At 38.9% G+C, this 18,602-nt stretch overlaps 1 protein-coding gene across 13 annotated transcripts; it reads left to right on the top strand.

Moving 5' to 3' along the window:
• The first annotated feature begins 1,262 nt into the window (after nucleotides 1-1,262).
• Nucleotides 1,263-18,313, top strand: LOC113537235 (SON DNA and RNA binding protein). 13 transcript variants are annotated; one of them, XM_026931627.3, is made up of 13 exons: nucleotides 1,263-1,418; nucleotides 4,304-4,407; nucleotides 4,497-4,668; nucleotides 5,015-6,567; nucleotides 7,841-8,259; nucleotides 8,352-8,486; nucleotides 8,832-9,053; nucleotides 9,144-9,254; nucleotides 10,879-10,995; nucleotides 13,768-13,915; nucleotides 14,005-14,070; nucleotides 15,048-15,163; nucleotides 17,527-18,313. In XM_026931627.3, exons 1-13 carry the CDS (start codon nucleotides 1,336-1,338, stop codon nucleotides 17,683-17,685), a joined length of 3,405 nt encoding a protein of 1,134 aa, XP_026787428.1. In that variant the 5' UTR covers nucleotides 1,263-1,335; the 3' UTR covers nucleotides 17,686-18,313. The 13 variants fall into 13 exon arrangements, 5 of the variants coding, with proteins under 5 accessions (XP_026787428.1, XP_026787432.1, XP_034156188.1 ...); XR_008301030.1 differs by lacking the exons at nucleotides 14,005-14,070; nucleotides 15,048-15,163; nucleotides 17,527-18,313 and adding exons at nucleotides 11,100-11,222; nucleotides 11,391-11,487 and having other exon boundaries at nucleotides 13,086-13,904; XR_004577339.2 differs by lacking the exons at nucleotides 14,005-14,070; nucleotides 15,048-15,163; nucleotides 17,527-18,313 and adding exons at nucleotides 11,100-11,487; nucleotides 13,086-13,173 and having other exon boundaries at nucleotides 13,768-13,831.
• Nucleotides 18,314-18,602: the final 289 nt, after the last annotated feature.

Raw genomic sequence — 18,602 nt, 5'->3', positions numbered from 1 at the left:
TGATCCCAATAAGAGCTCTATAATCGTCTGTGTGGTAACATATGTTCTCCATGTCAGATTAAACGATGAAGATAGCTGCTATGTTCTGCCACACTGGGTGCACAGCGACAGGTCTGTAGCTCTTCAACTGGAAAGCATAAAAGTAGCTTGACATTGTCATAAGAGTAAATAAACTCCATGAACAGACAATGTGCATGTATGTGCATGTATACTAGCTACACACCTGGAACCTGTAATTCATCCTCTATTTCTTTCTGTGTCGTGTCCCTTTTTGTCCTGTCATGATATAAGTGTGATGAAACATTATAGAGGCATTATGTCTGCTGATTCAATTCAACAAGCTGCTCTTCTTATAAATCCCATATGTTTTGTTTATAGCTGTACCATGAGTTATGTGTAATCATATGCTGTCCTCCTATTGTTAGATTTTAGACGAGTGTTGTAGTACCACTCACATTCTGAGATTTTAAGCAAAATTTTCAGACTCTGCCAAAACTCTGTTGTTGGCTTTCTTTGGTCACAGCTACACGTGTTATACAATCCTGCTAAAAAAAAAACAACAACAAAAAAAAACCCAATAGAAATCATCATAGAATTTGTATTGGTTTTCATGGTTATAATGGGAATTGTACCGGTTTTAATGGAAGCTGTAATGGTTCCTGTGGATCTCTACTGGTAATTCGTTGCCTTCTATTGGAGGCATGTTGTGTCTAGTGGATACCACTAAGGACCAGTAGTGGTAATGGTAATGGTTTTAATGGTTAGCTGATGGTGTGTAATGGTATTCGGAGTGGAAACCATTAGAATTTCTGTGATGTTTTCTATTGTTTTTTTTTTTTTTTCAGCAGGGATTCTAAGAGCATCAATCTCAAATCCTGACCAGAGACGATTTATGGTGTGTGTTTGTGCCTGTGACAGAAAAATCAGACTAATATCGTCCAGTGTAAAGCTAGCGCTTTATGCACCCAGGTCATTGTCTTTTTTTTCTTTTTGCTAAAATGTTTCTATTTGTTTTTCACTTGAATTTGGTTGGTTTCTATATAACATTAAAGGTGGAAAAAGATCTGACAATTTATCTTTTATTTTTAAATTTTTTATTTTATTTATTTTTTTGCTTGCACACAAAACGTTTCTATTTGTTTTTCACTATAATTTTTTTCACCTTAAAGATCTGCCATGATTTAATGCCATGTTAACAGGGGTGTGTAGACTTTTTATAATCGCTGTAAGCGGAAGTGAACGGAAGCCGGAAGTTAAATCTACTCGCCTTCCTGTTTCTGCAGGGGCATTGTGGGATATCAGTCAGTAGAGTCCTCCCGAGTTTGACTGAAGGAAATGGCAACCAACATTGAACAGATTTTTCGGGATTTTGTAATGAATAAAATAAAAGAAATAGAAGATGAAAGCCAGGATAAGAGGTGACTTTAGTTTTTTTTATATTAATAAGGAAAGCAGGCGAGGTCGCGTGCGGTGTTTTCATCTAGCAGTGTTAGTGACGCTACCGCTAGCTAGCGGCTCTCTAACAGGCCTGCCTTAGCAACAAGCTAACCGGCTACATGAAGCCGCTGCATGATGAAGTTAAACAGTAATGTTGAGGTGCCGAAATCAACAGTGTGCATGTTACTGGATGGTTTAAATGCTTAAACTGTGGAGTACAGAGTAATAATGTTATTATATAAGGTTAATATGGCTGTCCTGAGCCACGACTAGCCGCATGTTTTTGTTGACTGTTTTTGTTTACATTGCCCGAATTTACATGAATAATAACACATGCGCTTCCCCCTTAACACACACACACACAAACACACACACACACACATACTCTCTCTTTCTCTCTCTCTCTCTCTCTCTCTCTCTCTCTCTTTTAATTAATCTTGTAAATGTATTAGAAAGAAGACTTTATAGGTCTGGATGGAAAGAGAGCATCACTAGCAGCAGTTCAGAATAATACAGTGTGTCCCAAAAGTCTCCATGCACAGGGGAAATTCACACTTCCTCAAAACGTCTTCCAGAATGTTTCATACTTAGTTTATATATATATATATATATATATATATATATATATATATATATATATATATATAATGTATGTGTGTTTCAGATAGCCTTTAAAATGCCTTTAACAGAAGAAGAATGTGTTTAAATCATTCTCATGGCTGGATCAGGGCGCTGTACATGTAATTACACACACAACACCAGCCGTGTTAACACAAGTTCATCATGAGTGAGAGAGACAACTCCGTGTGTGTTTACAGCGAAATGGCAATCATGTAGAGAATGTTTTATAAATCAAGTTACATTCGTTAATTTGTTAATTTCCTCTATATACGGAAACGTTTGGGACACCCTGTAGATTATACCTTATTATTATAACCGTTGTCTGTTATTCCTTACACAACTTATTTCTTTAAAAAAAAAATTTAAATACTTTATCTTTCACTATTTACATATTTACTCTAATTTTTTTAAAGAATAATGCAGACAAAAACGAGCAGTGGTAGTGAGTAGTGAAGTAGACATGAAGAAAACGGTAATGGATGAAATAAATCACTTTTATTACATTAAATATCATTAAGAAGAAACTTTGAAACGATGATCAGTGATTAGTTGACAGGAACATTAACTCACGCAAGCAGGATGTACACACTAGTGTTGAGTTGAGAGAAAATGTTGTGTGTAAATGTCTGCATAAGTCAATGCGGACTAAATATTTAGTTCAGGACCACGAAATGAAGAAGGGAAAAACCTGAAAGGCAGAAGTGGAAGTTATTTTGACTCACTTCTATACCAATAAAAATATTTAATAATAATAATAATAATGATAATAATAATAAGTGAGTGCTGAATCCTCCATCAGCTGAGGCATTGCTTTAAGGTAACAGCTCTGCGCAGACAGACCGGATCATCCTCTGTTTATTGGGCGCCATTTCCTTTGTCATATTTGAATGATTAGTTTTATTTGTCTTAAATGACCAGTTTGTGTTGGTTTGCGTTCTTTATTCTTTAACATTCTTTAATTAATGGCAGTAATATTAAATGACTGGTTTCCAAACAGTTTTCTTGATGGTATTCTTAGTCCCCGTCCTAATGAACGAGCATGAGGATGTGGTTTTGGTAGCTCTGGATAAAGACGTCTAATAAATGCTATAAACATAATAAAAAAAATAAGCAATTTAACCTCGACAGTATATTCCATATACACAAGTGCAGTAATCCATGCAAATTATATGATTTGAAGTTGATCAGTCGAGGTTTACATTAGTTCGTCTTGTGCGTGATTTTACACAGCCTCAGGAGCACGAGGAGGATACAAACGTTTATTGTCCAAATTTCTGGGATTTTCATGAATACCAAATTTCTCTCGAATTTATGAATAAATCCATTCAAGCTTGATAAATGAGTCTCTCTGTTACCAGCTTTTCTTAGCAAAGCAGCACAGCTGACTTGATAATGTTTGTGTTTTGTACACTGTGTACACTTAGTTTGCATGTGATTAGTCGCTCCTACATTGTTGAGTCACCGTGTGAGTGTACAGTTAGAGACTGGAGGTAATTTATGATATATCACAGCGTTGTTGAATACTCGATTCTGATTCTTCTGAAGGTGTTGATTAATTTCCTATAACACCGAATGTGACAATAGTGCAGACTGTTGTAATTAGTACAGACTAAAGTAATTCAACTGATAGGTTACATTAACACACTCATTTTATTACGTTATTGTTTCTATAGTAACGGCTCATGCACAGGGACTGTGGATGGTGGACGAGACGATTGTTTAACATTTATGGTGGGAATCTCAGGTGTCACTGCTTTGTATTGGAGTGTTGTTCCATGGGATTATCAGTATAAGCAGAAAGCATATTAAAGCACTTAAAATACAGATTAGTTTCTTTTTAATGTTCTATAAGAAAACTTCATTTATGAATGTGATGATTATGTAGTGTGCAACAAGCAAACACATGTACAGGATGAAATAGTGAGCTGAATGGTGAGATGGTGAGAATGGTGTGTGTTCTGCATATCTGTTTTGTGGAGAAATTTGAGATCAGAGATCACTATGTGAGAAGTTATGAGTGAATAATCCTGTTTGTGGAGCAAAGTGCAGAACACAGAGAATGCGTATTTATTTACAATGCTTTGTAACATACTTTTATTCAGTTATTTAATCTGAATCTGCAGGTCACTGATTGTAAAAGTGAGTATGGTGCCATAGCACTAAAGAAAAAAAAAATGCATGTGAAAATGAAAAAAAAAAGTGTAACTGAGGGACAGTTTAAAAACTGCTGTGTTTTTTCTCCCAGCCATACAGACCAGGTGGAATCTAATAATGGGGAGTTGCACTCTGACCAAGGGACAGGAATAAATAAAGAAGCACCTCAGGTTGACGCACTGAGCCTAGCCACAGGTGGGTCCGTCTTACATACCTTGAATGCCAGACAGAAACTCTGATAATAAAAACTAATATTTTTTTCTTTCCCTTTTTTTTTTTTTTAGATAAAGTCTCAAACGCTACATGCCAGGGCAACAGTGGCAAAGAAGAATTTAATACTAAACACAAGAAATCTAAAAAGCACAAAAAACACAAAAGCAAAAAGAAGAAGAAGAAACATAAGGAAGTAAAGGAGAGCAGCTCAGAATCAGAGTCTGGTGGAGAGACACAAGAAAGGTATTTCCATGCTGATAGCTACGAGTCATATTTAATATTAGTTGCTTTTGAGTAAACGAAATTATATGATGACCAACTACATTTAATAATACTCCTAATAATAATGAACTACAATATGCTGATAATTAGGTTATTTGTACAGATTAAAATCCACGCTTAATATCTAAGCAATTCTTATGAAAATTAACATTACTTACAGTAATGTTTAATTTTACTTAAGAAAATGATGAGAGGAGTTTGACATCATACAAACATTTAAACTTTGTTCCCTGGGACTTTGTTTTTTTGAATAATGAAACCCTCAGTTTGTTAAATTTAATTTGGATTTGGTTACTGTTTTCTGTAGTGTAAAGAAAAAGAAGAGGAAGAAAAAGAAGAAACATAAACAGGGAGAAAAAGGGAAAAAGTTTGATTCACAGTCTGGTAGCTCTTCTGAATCTGAATCTGAGTCTGAGTCTGAAATGAAACCTTTAGGTGTGACTGCTAAAACCTTAACTGGGAAGATGCCTCAAGATTTACCTGACATAATTCCTAAGCTTGAGACTGCTTCTGAAAAACACAAAGAAAGTAAAAAAGCCAAAAGAAGCTCTAGTCGCACAAGGACCTCCCAGCAAGACAAGAGTTTGAGAAGGCAGCGCTCCCGTTCCAGCTCAGGCAAACAGAAAACAAGACATAGATCCAGGTCCCGTTCAGCGAGACGATCTCCGAGATCAAGGTCTAAATCACTTTCAAGGAAAAGTCCAAGAAGAGAGTCTACACAGAAAAGATGGAGAAGTAGATCCAGGTCACATTCAAGATCACAACGACGTAACAGACGGTCCAGATCTTATTCAGCCAGAAGAGGAAGACATTCACGATCCAGGTCGCGGTCTAGACAAAATAGATCAAGGTCTAATGTAAGGAAGAGCAGGAGATCTCGGTCAAAAAGTAGGTCTCGTTCACATCATTCCAGACGGTCTAGGTCTCGGGGACGGAACAGGCATTCTACGTCAAGTTCCCGGTCAAAATCCAGATCTTTTTCAAGCGATAAGCATCCTGAGAGTGAGAGACAAAAGAACAGAACAGCTGCAGAAATAAAGCATGATGATAGCGTTCTAAACAAAAATCTAAATGAAGCAGAAAATGGAGACAAAGAAAAAAGTCAGACTGTGCCAGTGAACCCCTCTGCCAGTATTATTAAAGATGGTGTTATAAATGATGGGCCAGTTAATAAACTTGCAGGCTCATGGAAACCGATTCCTTTCTTGGATGCAGGTGTGTCTGTTTCTGGCTCCTCTGAGACCAACCCTACAGTGAAGTGCATTACACCCACAATGCCTTTGGATATGAAAGATGTTTCAGCATATACCTCAGGTGGGTCTGGAGACCTTCTCAGCACTGAAAAGGAAGAAGACATTTCTAGTGCTGAACTGAAAGACTCCCAAATATTTAAACAGAAGTCCGTATCACCAAATCAAAGGCACTCAAAATCACCTTCAAGAAAAAGATCAACATCTAGTTCTCCTTTTAAACGAAGGAAGTCCAGATCATCCTCTAGGAACAGCAGGACGTCTCCTTTGCAAAGGAAAAGATCTAAGTCCAGAAAACGGTCTAGGCGTTCTAAATCCAAGTCGCCCAAAAGGAAAAGGTCAAAGTCCCATTCGCCAGGACGCCGGAGAAGATCTAGGACCTCGGATAGAAAGCGATCAAAATCAAGACACAGGTCTCGCTCTAAATCCAGAAGGTCTAGGTCTGGCTCACGCCGGAAAAGAGGTGGTTTCAGGAATCGAATGTTTAGTCAGCGGGATCGGTGGAAACGAGAACCGAGCCATTCTCCTGTTGTCATTCTGCGGAAGAAAAGGTCGACCTCTCGAACTCGCCGTAGTTCTAGCAAGACACCTCCGCGCCTTACTGAGCTTGGTAAAATGACATTTTCTTTATTTTCCTTAAAGTTCTCATCAGTAATAATACTTTGTCATAAGTGTGTGTATGCTTTTCATTTAGTTTTCATAGGAACTAAGACGTAACTACAGAGAAAAAGAGATGAGCATGGGAATATAGGGATACTTCAGTGATCCAAAAAAAGAGCGATAGTACCTCATCGGTTATGTTAATGTATTGATTGTCTTCAAAGTCGTTAGAGACTTTGAAGGCATTTGACATTAATTTGTTAATAATATTGAAATGAAGGAGTGTCATATTAAGAGGGGGACTTTCATTTTAGTGCCATTATATTATAAATATAAACTAAACCTTTGGGTATTTGTGCCTTTAGCATGTTTTTCTTATATGGATCATCATATTGTCCTAAGTTGTATCAAGTTCTTTGACAGTAATATGACACATCAAAAAACCATGCAGTGTGGCACACCTAGATGATTTGATTTTGATTTCTGGGACATTTCTCACTCCTGTGCTCTGCTATCCAAAAACATGAATGAATAGTGAATGCTTTATAATCCAGACTACTGGCTAGAGTTATGTTGCTTTAAATATCGCCACATTTTTATGGCCTCAAAATATACGATATATGGCCAAAGGTTTTGTGGACACCTGACCATCTCACTCATATGTGGTTCTTCCCCAAACTGTTGTCACAAATTTGGAAGAACACAATTGCCAAGAATGTCTTTGTATGCTGTAGCATTACAATCTCCCTTCACTGAAGCTAAGGAGCCCAACCCTGTTCCAGCATGACAATGCCGCTGTGCACAAAGCGAGCTCCATGAAGACATGGTGTGTTAAGGCTGGAGTGGAAGAACTCGAGTGTCCTGCACAGAGCCCTGACCTCAACCCCACTGAACACCTTTGGGTTGAACTGGAACTGGAACTGCACCCCAGGCTTCCTACCCAACATCAGAGCCTGACCTGACTCGTGGCTGAATGAACACAAATCCCCACAGCCACGCTCCAAAATCTAATGTTAAGCCTTCCCAGAAGAGTGGAGGTTACTATAACAGCAAAAGGGGACTAAATCTGAAATGGGATGTTCAGAAAGCATGTATGGGTGTGATGGCCAGGAGTCCACATACTTTTGCCAATATAGTGTGAGATTTTACCTGCATTATGTTGAAACATATACCAGATTTTAATAAGATTAGAATTGATATGAATAGTATTGAATAGTATATTAGTTTCATTTATTAATTTCTTTTGTAGTATGTTTCGCCTAACCATTTTCTTTCCCTTACAGATAAAGAACAGTTGCTTGAAATTGCCAAGGCAAATGCTGCAGCTATGTGTGCTAAAGCTGGTATGCCAATTCCAGAGAGTCTGAGGCCAAAAACCATCCTTCAGTTGCCCTTGCCAGCCCCAAATCCCACGCCATTGTCCTTACCCCTGCCCCTACCTGTTAATCTCCCCATGGGAATACAAGGGATGTCAAACATGACCATGAATGCTGCTGTGGCTAGCATGACTGCTGCCACCATGACCGCAGCTCTGTCTGGCATGAACGCACTTGCTGCCGTGCCACAGTTGGCCCCCTTGCCCACAATAACCAACAAGCCTCCACCCTCAGCAACACCAAATCTGAATCTGGTCACTATCGAGGAAGCGAAAAAAAAATTGGCAAAGCAAGCAAACAGCTACAGCATCAAGGAGCTCACAGAAGTATGGGTTTTTGTTCAAAATAGTTTCTGTTTTGCCATATCTTATTGCAAATACAACACAAGAAAATATAAATATGTCATGATTCTTTTCAGAAATGCAAAAAGATTGCAGAGAGTAAAGAGGAGATGGCTATTGCAAAGCCACATGTTTCAGATGATGAGGAAGATGACAGGCCCTTCGGGGGAGTTGCCCTTAAGGAGAATAAGGGCATTACATTCAGTCTCACTGTATGTATGACACACAGTTGGTGCTTTTTTATTTACCATGATTTTGTCGATAAATAATGATTTTTTCCCCCTCGTTTCTGATATCAGTTTCAGTGGTTTATTGTTGTCACAGCTGCATTCTCTGTAATGGTGGTGGAAATGGAAGTGTACTCAACATCATGAATGGTTGAAGATGGACTGTTACAGACATTTTTTAAAAATATATTTGTTTTGGTTTGGTCTTCCATTTAAATGATGCAGACAGTTGCTCTTCAACCAGTCATGTTGATGAATCTCTCTTTTCCCCTAATTTTGCAGTAACCTCCCTCCCCTTCCTGTGCCACCATGTCCCTCCCCCTCCTTCAGAACCCCTCTGTGAAGCCAGCAGTAAGGTCTGAGGCTGCTTTTGCCAAGGAGTTCCCGGTGTCTTCAGGTTCACAGCACCGCAAAAAGGAGGAAGATGGAGTGTATGGAGAATGGATGCCTGTGGACAAAAAGACTGATAAAGCAGGGGCTCCGTCAGCATCTGCTGGGGCGGAGGATCAGAGCAAAGCCAGTGACAGTGTTTTCCCTGAGGCACCCTCACAGGTCAGTTCTCCCCAATTTAGGCTGCTTTAGGCTTTTTAAAATTGATGCAAGATCTGAGTAATCTTTTATTTTCTTCTTGGATGTCTTCAGCCAGTGGATATCACACTTGCAATTAGTGAAAGGGCAGTGGCACAGAAGAGACTGGCAGAGAATCCCTTTGACATCAATGCCATGTGCATGCTTAATCGTGCACAGGAGCAGGTAAGCTTGACATTCATGCTGTGAGTACTGCTAGGAAAACAGGATTTATGATAAAGCACATAAATAAATCATAAATAAATAAAAAGGAATAAATCACAAATTAATTGATAAATCCCAAGAGCTAAGAGTAGGCTAAGTTAAATAAGTATGTTTATAGTCTGGAATTAAAAACATCCGTTGAGCTGGTATTCTGAAGCTCTTCCTTAAAGAGGTGTGAGCAAACAACAGCTGTATCATTTAGTTTCATAGAATAGTTGTCAAGCTCCAGAGTGAACACAGCAACCTTATTACAGGAGGACCTAATACCTACCTGTAACACGGCTAACATTACACCTTAGTAACTTTACACTGGGGAGATATGGGCAAAAATGTTAGCATAATAAGTGATTCTATATTTATGAATCTCAATATTAATTGTGATATAGAATACAGACTAAGTGAAAAGATTAATTCCTTCAGATGGGACAACTTCATGTAGCCATAGTTCTATGCAGCCATTATCCTCCAAGAGTCAGCCAGTGTTTTGTTTATAAGCTGTGGTGTTCTCTGCCCATGTCGGCGGTAAAAGATATTATTTATTCATTATTATTGGCTAGCATCTTTATTTTCTCTCGATTGGTCTCAGGGTGATTGCATGTAAGCAGAAGCGTTTTATGACAGCTTTGCACTTGTGCTGTATTTTGCTTGGTTTTGTCAGTATTTTCCACTATGTGTATGTTCCTGATTCTGAAATGATTGTCTGTCAAGGTAATTAATCCAGCTAGTAAAAATCTTCCCACCAACAGTATTGTGTGCTTTGGTTGATGTAGATGAGTAGACATTCTGAATCTACTTATAACTAGCCTCCTGACTAGGTATTTGTCCACCTATGTGCACGAATGCCAATACATTTGGCACTAAGTGTATTCAACTGGAAGGCATTTATTCCAGTGGTGGGGTGAATCAGCAGACCTTATCAGCACTTAACGGTGGCATGGTCACCCTTCTGTCATCATGACACTAGCAAAGTGTGGGCATCTGTAAGCTCATGTATGCAGAAGAGGGCAGCTAGCACTTTCGTCCAAGTGTATTATGCTGCCCTGTGATGTATGACCAGTAGTTTAAAAAGATGCAGAGATTAGCGTCATGAGTCTCTGAGAAAGCATGTGTTAACCTTCACCGTTCCTGTTTGATAGTTGTCGTGTTTTTTTCCAAATCGGGGAGAAAATGGCAGAAAAATTTAAGGCCAAACTGACAAATATTATGTGTCATCAGCATATAAATGAAAGCTAACAAATACACGTCTATTGGACTGGATATAAAAGAACAAACAGAACAGAACATGCGGGACATCATACAGTACTTTTTTAGGCTCTGAAGATGTCCATTTATGTTGACAAAGTAACTAGTAACAGTCCATCAAATAAAATCTAACTAAGGCAAAAACATGTCTGTCTAACCTAACTGCATTTTCAGGCCTGTTCAGTAAAATATAATGGTCAATACTGTCAATCAGATGCTGCACTCAAGTCCAGCAGTACTAAAACAGAAACATGTTCGCAGTCTGAGGCAAGCAGTGGGTTACTGACCACTTTTGTTCAAATTCACATTCTTTATTTGAATTTAATTGGTTGTATATTTACAGGTGGATGCTTGGGCCCAGTCCAACACAATCCCAGGTCTATTCACTGGTTCTACAGGTGCTCAGGTGCTCTCATCTGAAGAGCTGTCCAACAGTGGCCCACAGGCTTGGATCAAGAAGGTAAAGTCAGGACCTAGTGCCAAAATTTAGATCAGGGAACTAGTGTCTTGTTTAAAAGTGCTTATTTTCCGATTTATTGTTCTTAAGACAGCCTTTCCCCCAAGTCTTGTAGATATACAGCCATCATTGCTGCCCCAGCACACTTGGGAAACATTTAATACCATTTCCACCGACACATTGCCGGTTCTGGTGCCAGGGCTGTGGCTGCTTCAATACCCAACTCTAATGTAAAATATTTTTCATGTCTGTTTTCTTAGTACTGGAACACACAACCTCTTCCAACAAAGTAGTAATTAAATTGGATATGTATAGTATATTTCTTTGTGGAGTGGGTACACCTTTCCACCAGGGTCATGCAGATTTTTTTTGTCTGTGTGTGTGAAATTCTGTTGTAGCAGGTGCATTGCAAGAGGGGCATCACACCTCAGTGATTGACTATAGACTACTTAGTAAGTTTTCTTTGAAAGATGGGAGGAAGGAAGAGCACCTGAAGTAAGTCACCTGGAGCAATCCTGTTAAATGAGATTGAACTCAAAATTGATTATATGATGGATAAAGGAGTGAACTTCCAATAGGAGTGGAAGGGTAGTTTACCAGGAAATCCTGGTAACAGCAACAACAATCTGTTGTAGTTTGAGTAGAAGCTCTATAATAGACTAATGCACTATGAACCAACACATATGGAATTATTCGGTGACCAAGAAGTTAAATCAAAACTATTTATTTATCTGAAAGCTTCACCCAGGAGGCTTTTCTTTACTTCCCAAGTAGGCCGAGCTCCTCACTAGGGCCTTTCGCACCGCGAAAATCTTGTCATAGTACCTGAACTAATTGTGGAACTACCCACTTTTTGGCGTTTTCGCACCTCCGGAACTGGGTGCAATTTTAGTACCAGACTGCCTTTTTTGAGAACCAAATTAACTCCTACTCTGGAGCAGGGTCTAACCAGCACAACTGGTACTATCCATGACGTAAGTAGACGTTGATTGGCCAAACGCGTACGAAAACGCCCTCACCCGCCATGATTTAAAACGCAGTGTAAACATACTGTAGTGTCAACTTATTTTGCTTTACGTATACGTCGGCATTCCATGTCTATTATTGTGAAACCCGCGAGACACAACAAAAACACAGTTCCGATCACAGCGTCCTCCATCCTCCGGTTGTTTAGGTTGTTCTTCTTTGTTTCCGTTGTTGAACGCCGCCCACAAATGACTGCTTATATCACTTCCTAGTGCCCACTGTCGGTGCGAGTGCAACCCTTTAAATGGTACTGGGAAATAGTTCGCGCAAAATCGCCCAGTACTTTAGAACTGTAAATTTAGTTCTGGGACTAAAGCGGTGCGAAAGACCCTACTGCTTCACCAATGTCCTAAATGAAAACTACTTAATTGTGAAAGCTAATTACTTAAATTATACCAGGAAAAAATACATTTTGAACTAGAAATTAATTTATATTTAATTCTAACTTCACTATTACCATTTGTTTTAGAAAGAGATTTCAACAGTGTGTGTGTAGAAATAACATTCCTTGTCAAAGCCATAGCATTTACACACCCAAAGAGAAAGACAGAGCAGTCTGTTCCATCAGTGGTGTGCTTCTGACATGGCCAACTTCACTCAGTTACAAACGTAGACTGTAATTATGAGTTACTGAACAGAAAGTTCCTTTAAAAAATTATTATACGTTTGTGGTATTGCTCTCTATAGCATTTGACCAACCCTTCATTTTGTAAAGGGGATCTGCAAAAAATTGTTCAAGTAGGTGATCAATAAACAAACTGGACAAAATTTAATCTAATTTTATTGAGAATGACCATCATGTGAAGGTTTTTTTTTTTTTTTTTTTTTTTTTTTTTTTTTGGCTTTTCCTTTTTTGTCTTTTTTGGTTTTAGATGCAATTTATATAGCATTTATCATCCATTGTGAGTATCTCAGTTTCTGGGTTTAAGGATTTTCACAAGGTGTTTCACTATTTACTATTTTTCCCTGCTGGCGGGGTTTGGGGTGGGGGGCAGGGGCGGAAGAGGGGTGGGGGTTCACAGTGTGCCCTGTGAACTCTCACCACTCTATATGGAAACTTGTTGCAGGGTCAGTCCTTGTAGCTGCCTTGTTGCCATGGTCACTGTCAGGCCCCTTCTATTCACGTCAGATGCACAGCCGATGATGAGGGCCTAGGTACGTACGTCATACAGCACCCATATTTCTATTCATGTGGATTTGTCTCCACTCTAATGAAAACGTTTCTGCCATGCCTGTGTGTGTTTCAACTGAACTGGTGGGGTGGTAAGGTTGGTTTTGATTCCTCTGTCACAGGAAACAATGACATTTTTTATATATTTATATGACTTTTGTAGCATGATAATTTGTAGTCTTTTGTTTAAACTATGCTTATGCAATTAGGACCTGGTAAGATAAAACATTCACTTTAAAATATAGCTTTGGGAATGCTGCTTTTTCAGATCATTCTTAAAATCTAGATGTAAGGTTTTTTCTTTTATTATTTGAGATTTTGCTGATATCTTTAGGTAACCCCATGGATCCAGAAGATAGCTAGTACAGTTGAGTGGTCCTTAGTTTCAGTGCAGCTCAAGTCCATTCTTGATCTGTGACCTCTTACTATTTCCTTTGTGCTTCTTTCTCTCCCTGTCTTTTCTCTCTCTCACTTTCTCGCTCTTTCTCTCTCTGTCTCCCTGTCTCTCTCTCTCTCTCTCTTTCTCTCTCCACTCCTTCCCTCCGTCTTCTGCCCATATCTGTATGCCTTTCAACCAGGACCAATTCCTGCGTGCTGCCCCAGTCTCGGGAGGCATGGGAGAGCTGTTGATGAAAAAGATGGGTTGGCGTGCTGGAGAAGGCCTTGGCAAACACAGAGAAGGCACAGTGGAACCCATTGTAATAGACTTCAAAACTGACCGCAAGGGTGAGGCCTTCTCACTGTGTATCTCACAGATTTACGTGGTGGTTATTCCTAACGTCTAATAATGCAGTGGCTTTGGTTTGTCCATGTAGGACTGGTAGCAGAGGGGGAGAAGACCCAGAAATCTGGCAATCTGGTCATGATGAAGGATCTTTTAGGTAAGTCTCTTTTTAAAAATATTTGGGGCTATAAACATTTAATTCTAAAATAATTTGGAAACAGTAACACAATTTCATTTTGAAATGTAAGTAATTTCAAAAGGCACAGATTGCAGAAGACAGATTACAGTGTGTGTATTCAATTCAATTCAATTGGTGATTGGTTAATGCTAGTTAAAACAAAATTTGCCATCAATCAAGTAAAAGCTATGGGGGGCACTCTTTGGTGACTGACTGAACCACCATTTGTACATATGTATGTACTGTACACACTGCAGTGATAAACTGTCATATCACCAGAGCACAGTCTTAAGATACACTATATGGCCAAAATTTTGTAGACACCTGACCATCACACCCACATGTGGTTCTTCCCCAAACTGTTGTCACAAAGTTGGAAGCACACAATTGTCTCGAATGTCTTTGAGAGCCCTGACCTCAACCCCAATGAACACTTTTGGGATGAACTGAAACGCTGTCTGCACCCCAGGCCTCCTTGCCCAACATCAGCGACCTGATCTCACTAATGCTCTTGTGGCTGCATGAACACAAATCCCCACAGCCACGCTCCAAAATCTAGAGGAAAGACTTCCCAGAAAAGCAAAAGAGATCAACTCCATATTAATGCTCATGGTTTTGGAATGGGATGTTCAACAAGCACGTATGGGTGTGATGGTCAGGTGTCTACATACAGGGTATCTGAGTACAAAGCACATCTTTGCTGGACTGTGTGACTTGGCAGATTGTTTAGTATTGAGTTTGGCAGTTGTCATAACCACAAAACCCACTCAATCTCATATCAAACTCAAATCACAAAATCACTGTTCTATTAAATGCTTGATGTATGTGGACAAAAGTTTTATTATAAATTCAGTTCAAGGGCTCTATATATTATTTATATTATATACTGTTCAGATCCTTAAATTATATTCCTTCCTGTTAGCTTTGGTGCCTGATCTTGACATTATTTCACACAGGGAAGCACCCAGTGTCTGCTCTAATGGAGTTGTGTAATAAGAAGAAATGGCCACAGCCAGAGTTTGTCATGGTGCTTCACAGTGGTCCTGATCACCGGAAGAATTTTCTCTTTAAGGTTAGTCCACATTGTACAACTGTGTGTGTAACTGTTAAAAAGAAAGATTGAAATTATTATTTTTGTAAATGTTTTACTACCAGTCAAATGAATTAAAATGACATGAATTAAATCTACAATAAATTACCTTTAACTTGTGATACGACAGTATTGTTAGGTTTCTTAATTGAAACATGTCAGGTGGTTTGCAGTTCCATTCACCAACACAGCTTTTTATGACTATTTAATTTTTTTAAACCAGATAAATAACAAGCAGATTAGCAGTGCCGTATGTGATTTATATGATGTCTTTATGATGTATGGCTTGAAACAGTGTTTGTCTTGTGTGCAGTTGTGCAGTTGTGAATGGGTTTCATTTATCCCTCACAGTGATGAATTTGAGTAAAAGCGTACTGCAGAGAGGGATGAGTTAAGCCTGATTTGTGCTCCTTCAGTAGTGCTTTTGTGAATTTCCCATCATATCAAGAGTAGTGAACTGGAAGTACCGATGGGTGAAAGTGCTCATATTTTCTGTTGAAATCAAATATCGGCACACTTTGACACTGTGTAGTTAGTGAAAAATAAAGTTACTTTACAAAGAAACAGTCCTTAAACACTGACTTCATAAAAACAGCTTGGCTTTCAGCCAACCAAGAAATACACAGCTTACTGTGTTCTGAAATTCTCTACTGTCTATGTTACTAAAATGAGATGTTGTAACACTCTGCTACACAGTCGATAAAATAGTTTAATTACATTTCATTTACCAGGAATGAGTTTAATACCAACTGAGCACTGGAAAATGTAGCTTTGCTAAGTGTGAACTGGAATGTCTTTCTTTCCTGCACATATATTCACTGTCCAATTCAATAGGAACACCTGAACGTTTGCTCATTTATGCAGTTATTTAATCAGCCAAACATGTGGAAGCAGTGCAGTGCATAAAATCATGCAGATACAGGTCAAGAGCTTCAGTTAATGTTCACATCAAACATCAGAATGAGGAAAAAATGTGATCTCTGTGACTTCAATCGTGACATGGCTGTTGGTGCCAGATGGGCTGGTTTGAGTATTTCAGAAACCGCTGATCTCCTGGGAATTTCACACACAACAGTCTCTAGAGTTTACACAGAATGGTGCGAGAGGAAAAAAAAGCACTGAGTGAGTGACAGTTCTGTGGGTGGAATCACCTTGTTGATAAGAGAGATCAGAGGAAAATGACCAGATTGGTCTGCGCAGACAGGAAGTCTATAGTAACTCATATAATCACTCTTTACAAACTTGGTGAGCAGAAAAGCATCTCAGAATGCACAACACATCAAACCTTGAGGTGGATGGGCTACAACAGCAGAAGACCACATCAGGTTCCACTCCTGTCAGCCAAGAGCAAGAATCTGAGGCTACAGTGGGCACAGGATCATCGAAACTGGACAGCTGAAGATTAGAAAAACATCACCTGGTCTTTTTCCAGTCTTCAGCTGTCCAGTATGGGTGAGTCTGTGCCCATGATAGCCTCACATTTTATGCATTGTGCTGCCGCCACGTGATTGGCTGGTTAGATAACTGCATAAGTGTGCAGGTGTACAGGTGTTCCTATTAAAGTGGATGGTGAGTGTACAGTATATCAATCACAAGTTATATCTTTTTAAAACCCTAAAAGTGAAAAGGGAAGAAAATTGCATTTAAAAGATTCCATTCCAACTCCACTGAAAGATCCCAAAAAAGCAACTGTTGCATAATGATTTAATTTGCAATTAATTTAATGTAATAAATAAAAAGTAAAAATAAATATGACCTTGAAGATGACCTTTCATCTTATAACCACCTTTATTCATAGCCCATAGGTGTTTTTGCAGCCATGTTTGTGAAAGCAGCTCCTTATCTAACATGATCTATGCAGAAAGTCTAGTTTACAAATGTTAATAAAACATTCATACAGCGTTTGGAGAAATGGATTTATCTTTTCTTAAAGTAGAGGTGTAGAAGTATGTAACAGTCAGAACTTGACTTTTTGCCAGAATTCAGCTGCAGTCAATCTGTTTTATGTTATTTTTTTCTGGCCACCACACAAATGTCAATGTTACCCCTTTCACTGTAGAGATGGGCGGCATCTCTAAACGCTTCTGTTTCAGAGAATCTTTCCAGTCTTGTTTGCATCCCCCTTTCCGAAGAGTCTTTCTGAGCTTTCAGATGCTTTTGGAAGCCGGTTTGAAAGAAAGCATAAATCAGGCTTGACTCTTTCAACTCTTTAGTGTGTACAACTGTATTTTACAGCATCAACAGGTTTGGATTTGATTGACCATTTGGTTCTGGGTTAATTGATGCTGACTTCAAGCAGTAGAACCATGGTTTTGTGTTCATTTTTCTTGTCCATCTCATTTCAGGTAGTGGTGAATGGATGTGATTACCAGCCCCAGACAGCCAGCCCCAATAAAAAGCATGCCAAGGCCATGGCAGCTACAGTAGCTCTCCAGGCTATGGGGGAGATCGCAGGGGACAGCGTGCATTCAGGACCTCAGTTCACAGCAGCCACCAGCACCTGATTAGCACAGCAACACACAAATCATTTCTCAGTTAACTTGCCTGCTGGATATCTATTCTGATTCCTTTTTCTTTTCCACTTTTATTCCTGTGTTTAGCTTTCAGGTTTCCTCCTTTTGTAAACACATCCTTATAGAAATGGGCCTGTCCAAGAAGACTGAAAGATCAGAATGTTTAGTGGTTTAATGTTTGAGCTGAAGTGAAAGCTAAAAGCCATTACTGACGAGGAGATGATAACATTTGAAGAATCGTAGGCTTCACAGGGAAACCCTTCTTTTTGTAACCCAAACTTTCTCTGTTCTCTCCTTCTGCTGTACTACAGGCTTGATTGTTAAATGGTCTGTGTCGATACACTCCCCTGTTACCCTGGGTTCTATGTTTTATACATGATTAGATAATGGTTAAATTTAATAAAAAACTGAAAACATGATTAGATAATGGTTAAATTATTTTTTTTATTTTCTTCATTATGAAGAACCTGCTGGTGTAGTGTAGTGTTGCCTTGGTCTACATATGTGCATATCATGCATATGATGTAATTTGGACCACTCCCATTAATACAGTGTTTTGGGTTGTGGGCAGGTGGAATATTTTATTTGATAAAATGTAATAAATTTGTTGTCTCCAGAACATCTTTTGAATGACTGATTGTATTAGCTGAGTGGGAGGGGATTCTGTCTTTTTTCCCATTCGGCTGTCAGTATTGGGGTGAGCTGAGTGTAATGCGTGTGTGAATTTATTGATTATTAAGTATCTCTTTATCAAGGTTTACAATCACAATATTGTAAAAACTGTTCTATAATATTGGTTTATTTTTATATGATTATTGCATGCTTTGTAATTTGGCTAAAATAAGGAGCTTTGGAAGACAGCTGTTTTATACGATACCTGTTTTGCACATGCCTGCTGAAAATTGATC

This window comes from Pangasianodon hypophthalmus, chromosome 26 (assembly GCF_027358585.1).
Source record: "Pangasianodon hypophthalmus isolate fPanHyp1 chromosome 26, fPanHyp1.pri, whole genome shotgun sequence".
Classification (NCBI taxonomy): domain Eukaryota; kingdom Metazoa; phylum Chordata; class Actinopteri; order Siluriformes; family Pangasiidae; genus Pangasianodon; species Pangasianodon hypophthalmus.
Note: the sequence above shows the minus strand (reverse complement) of the source record. Positions and strands in the feature narration are given on the sequence as shown.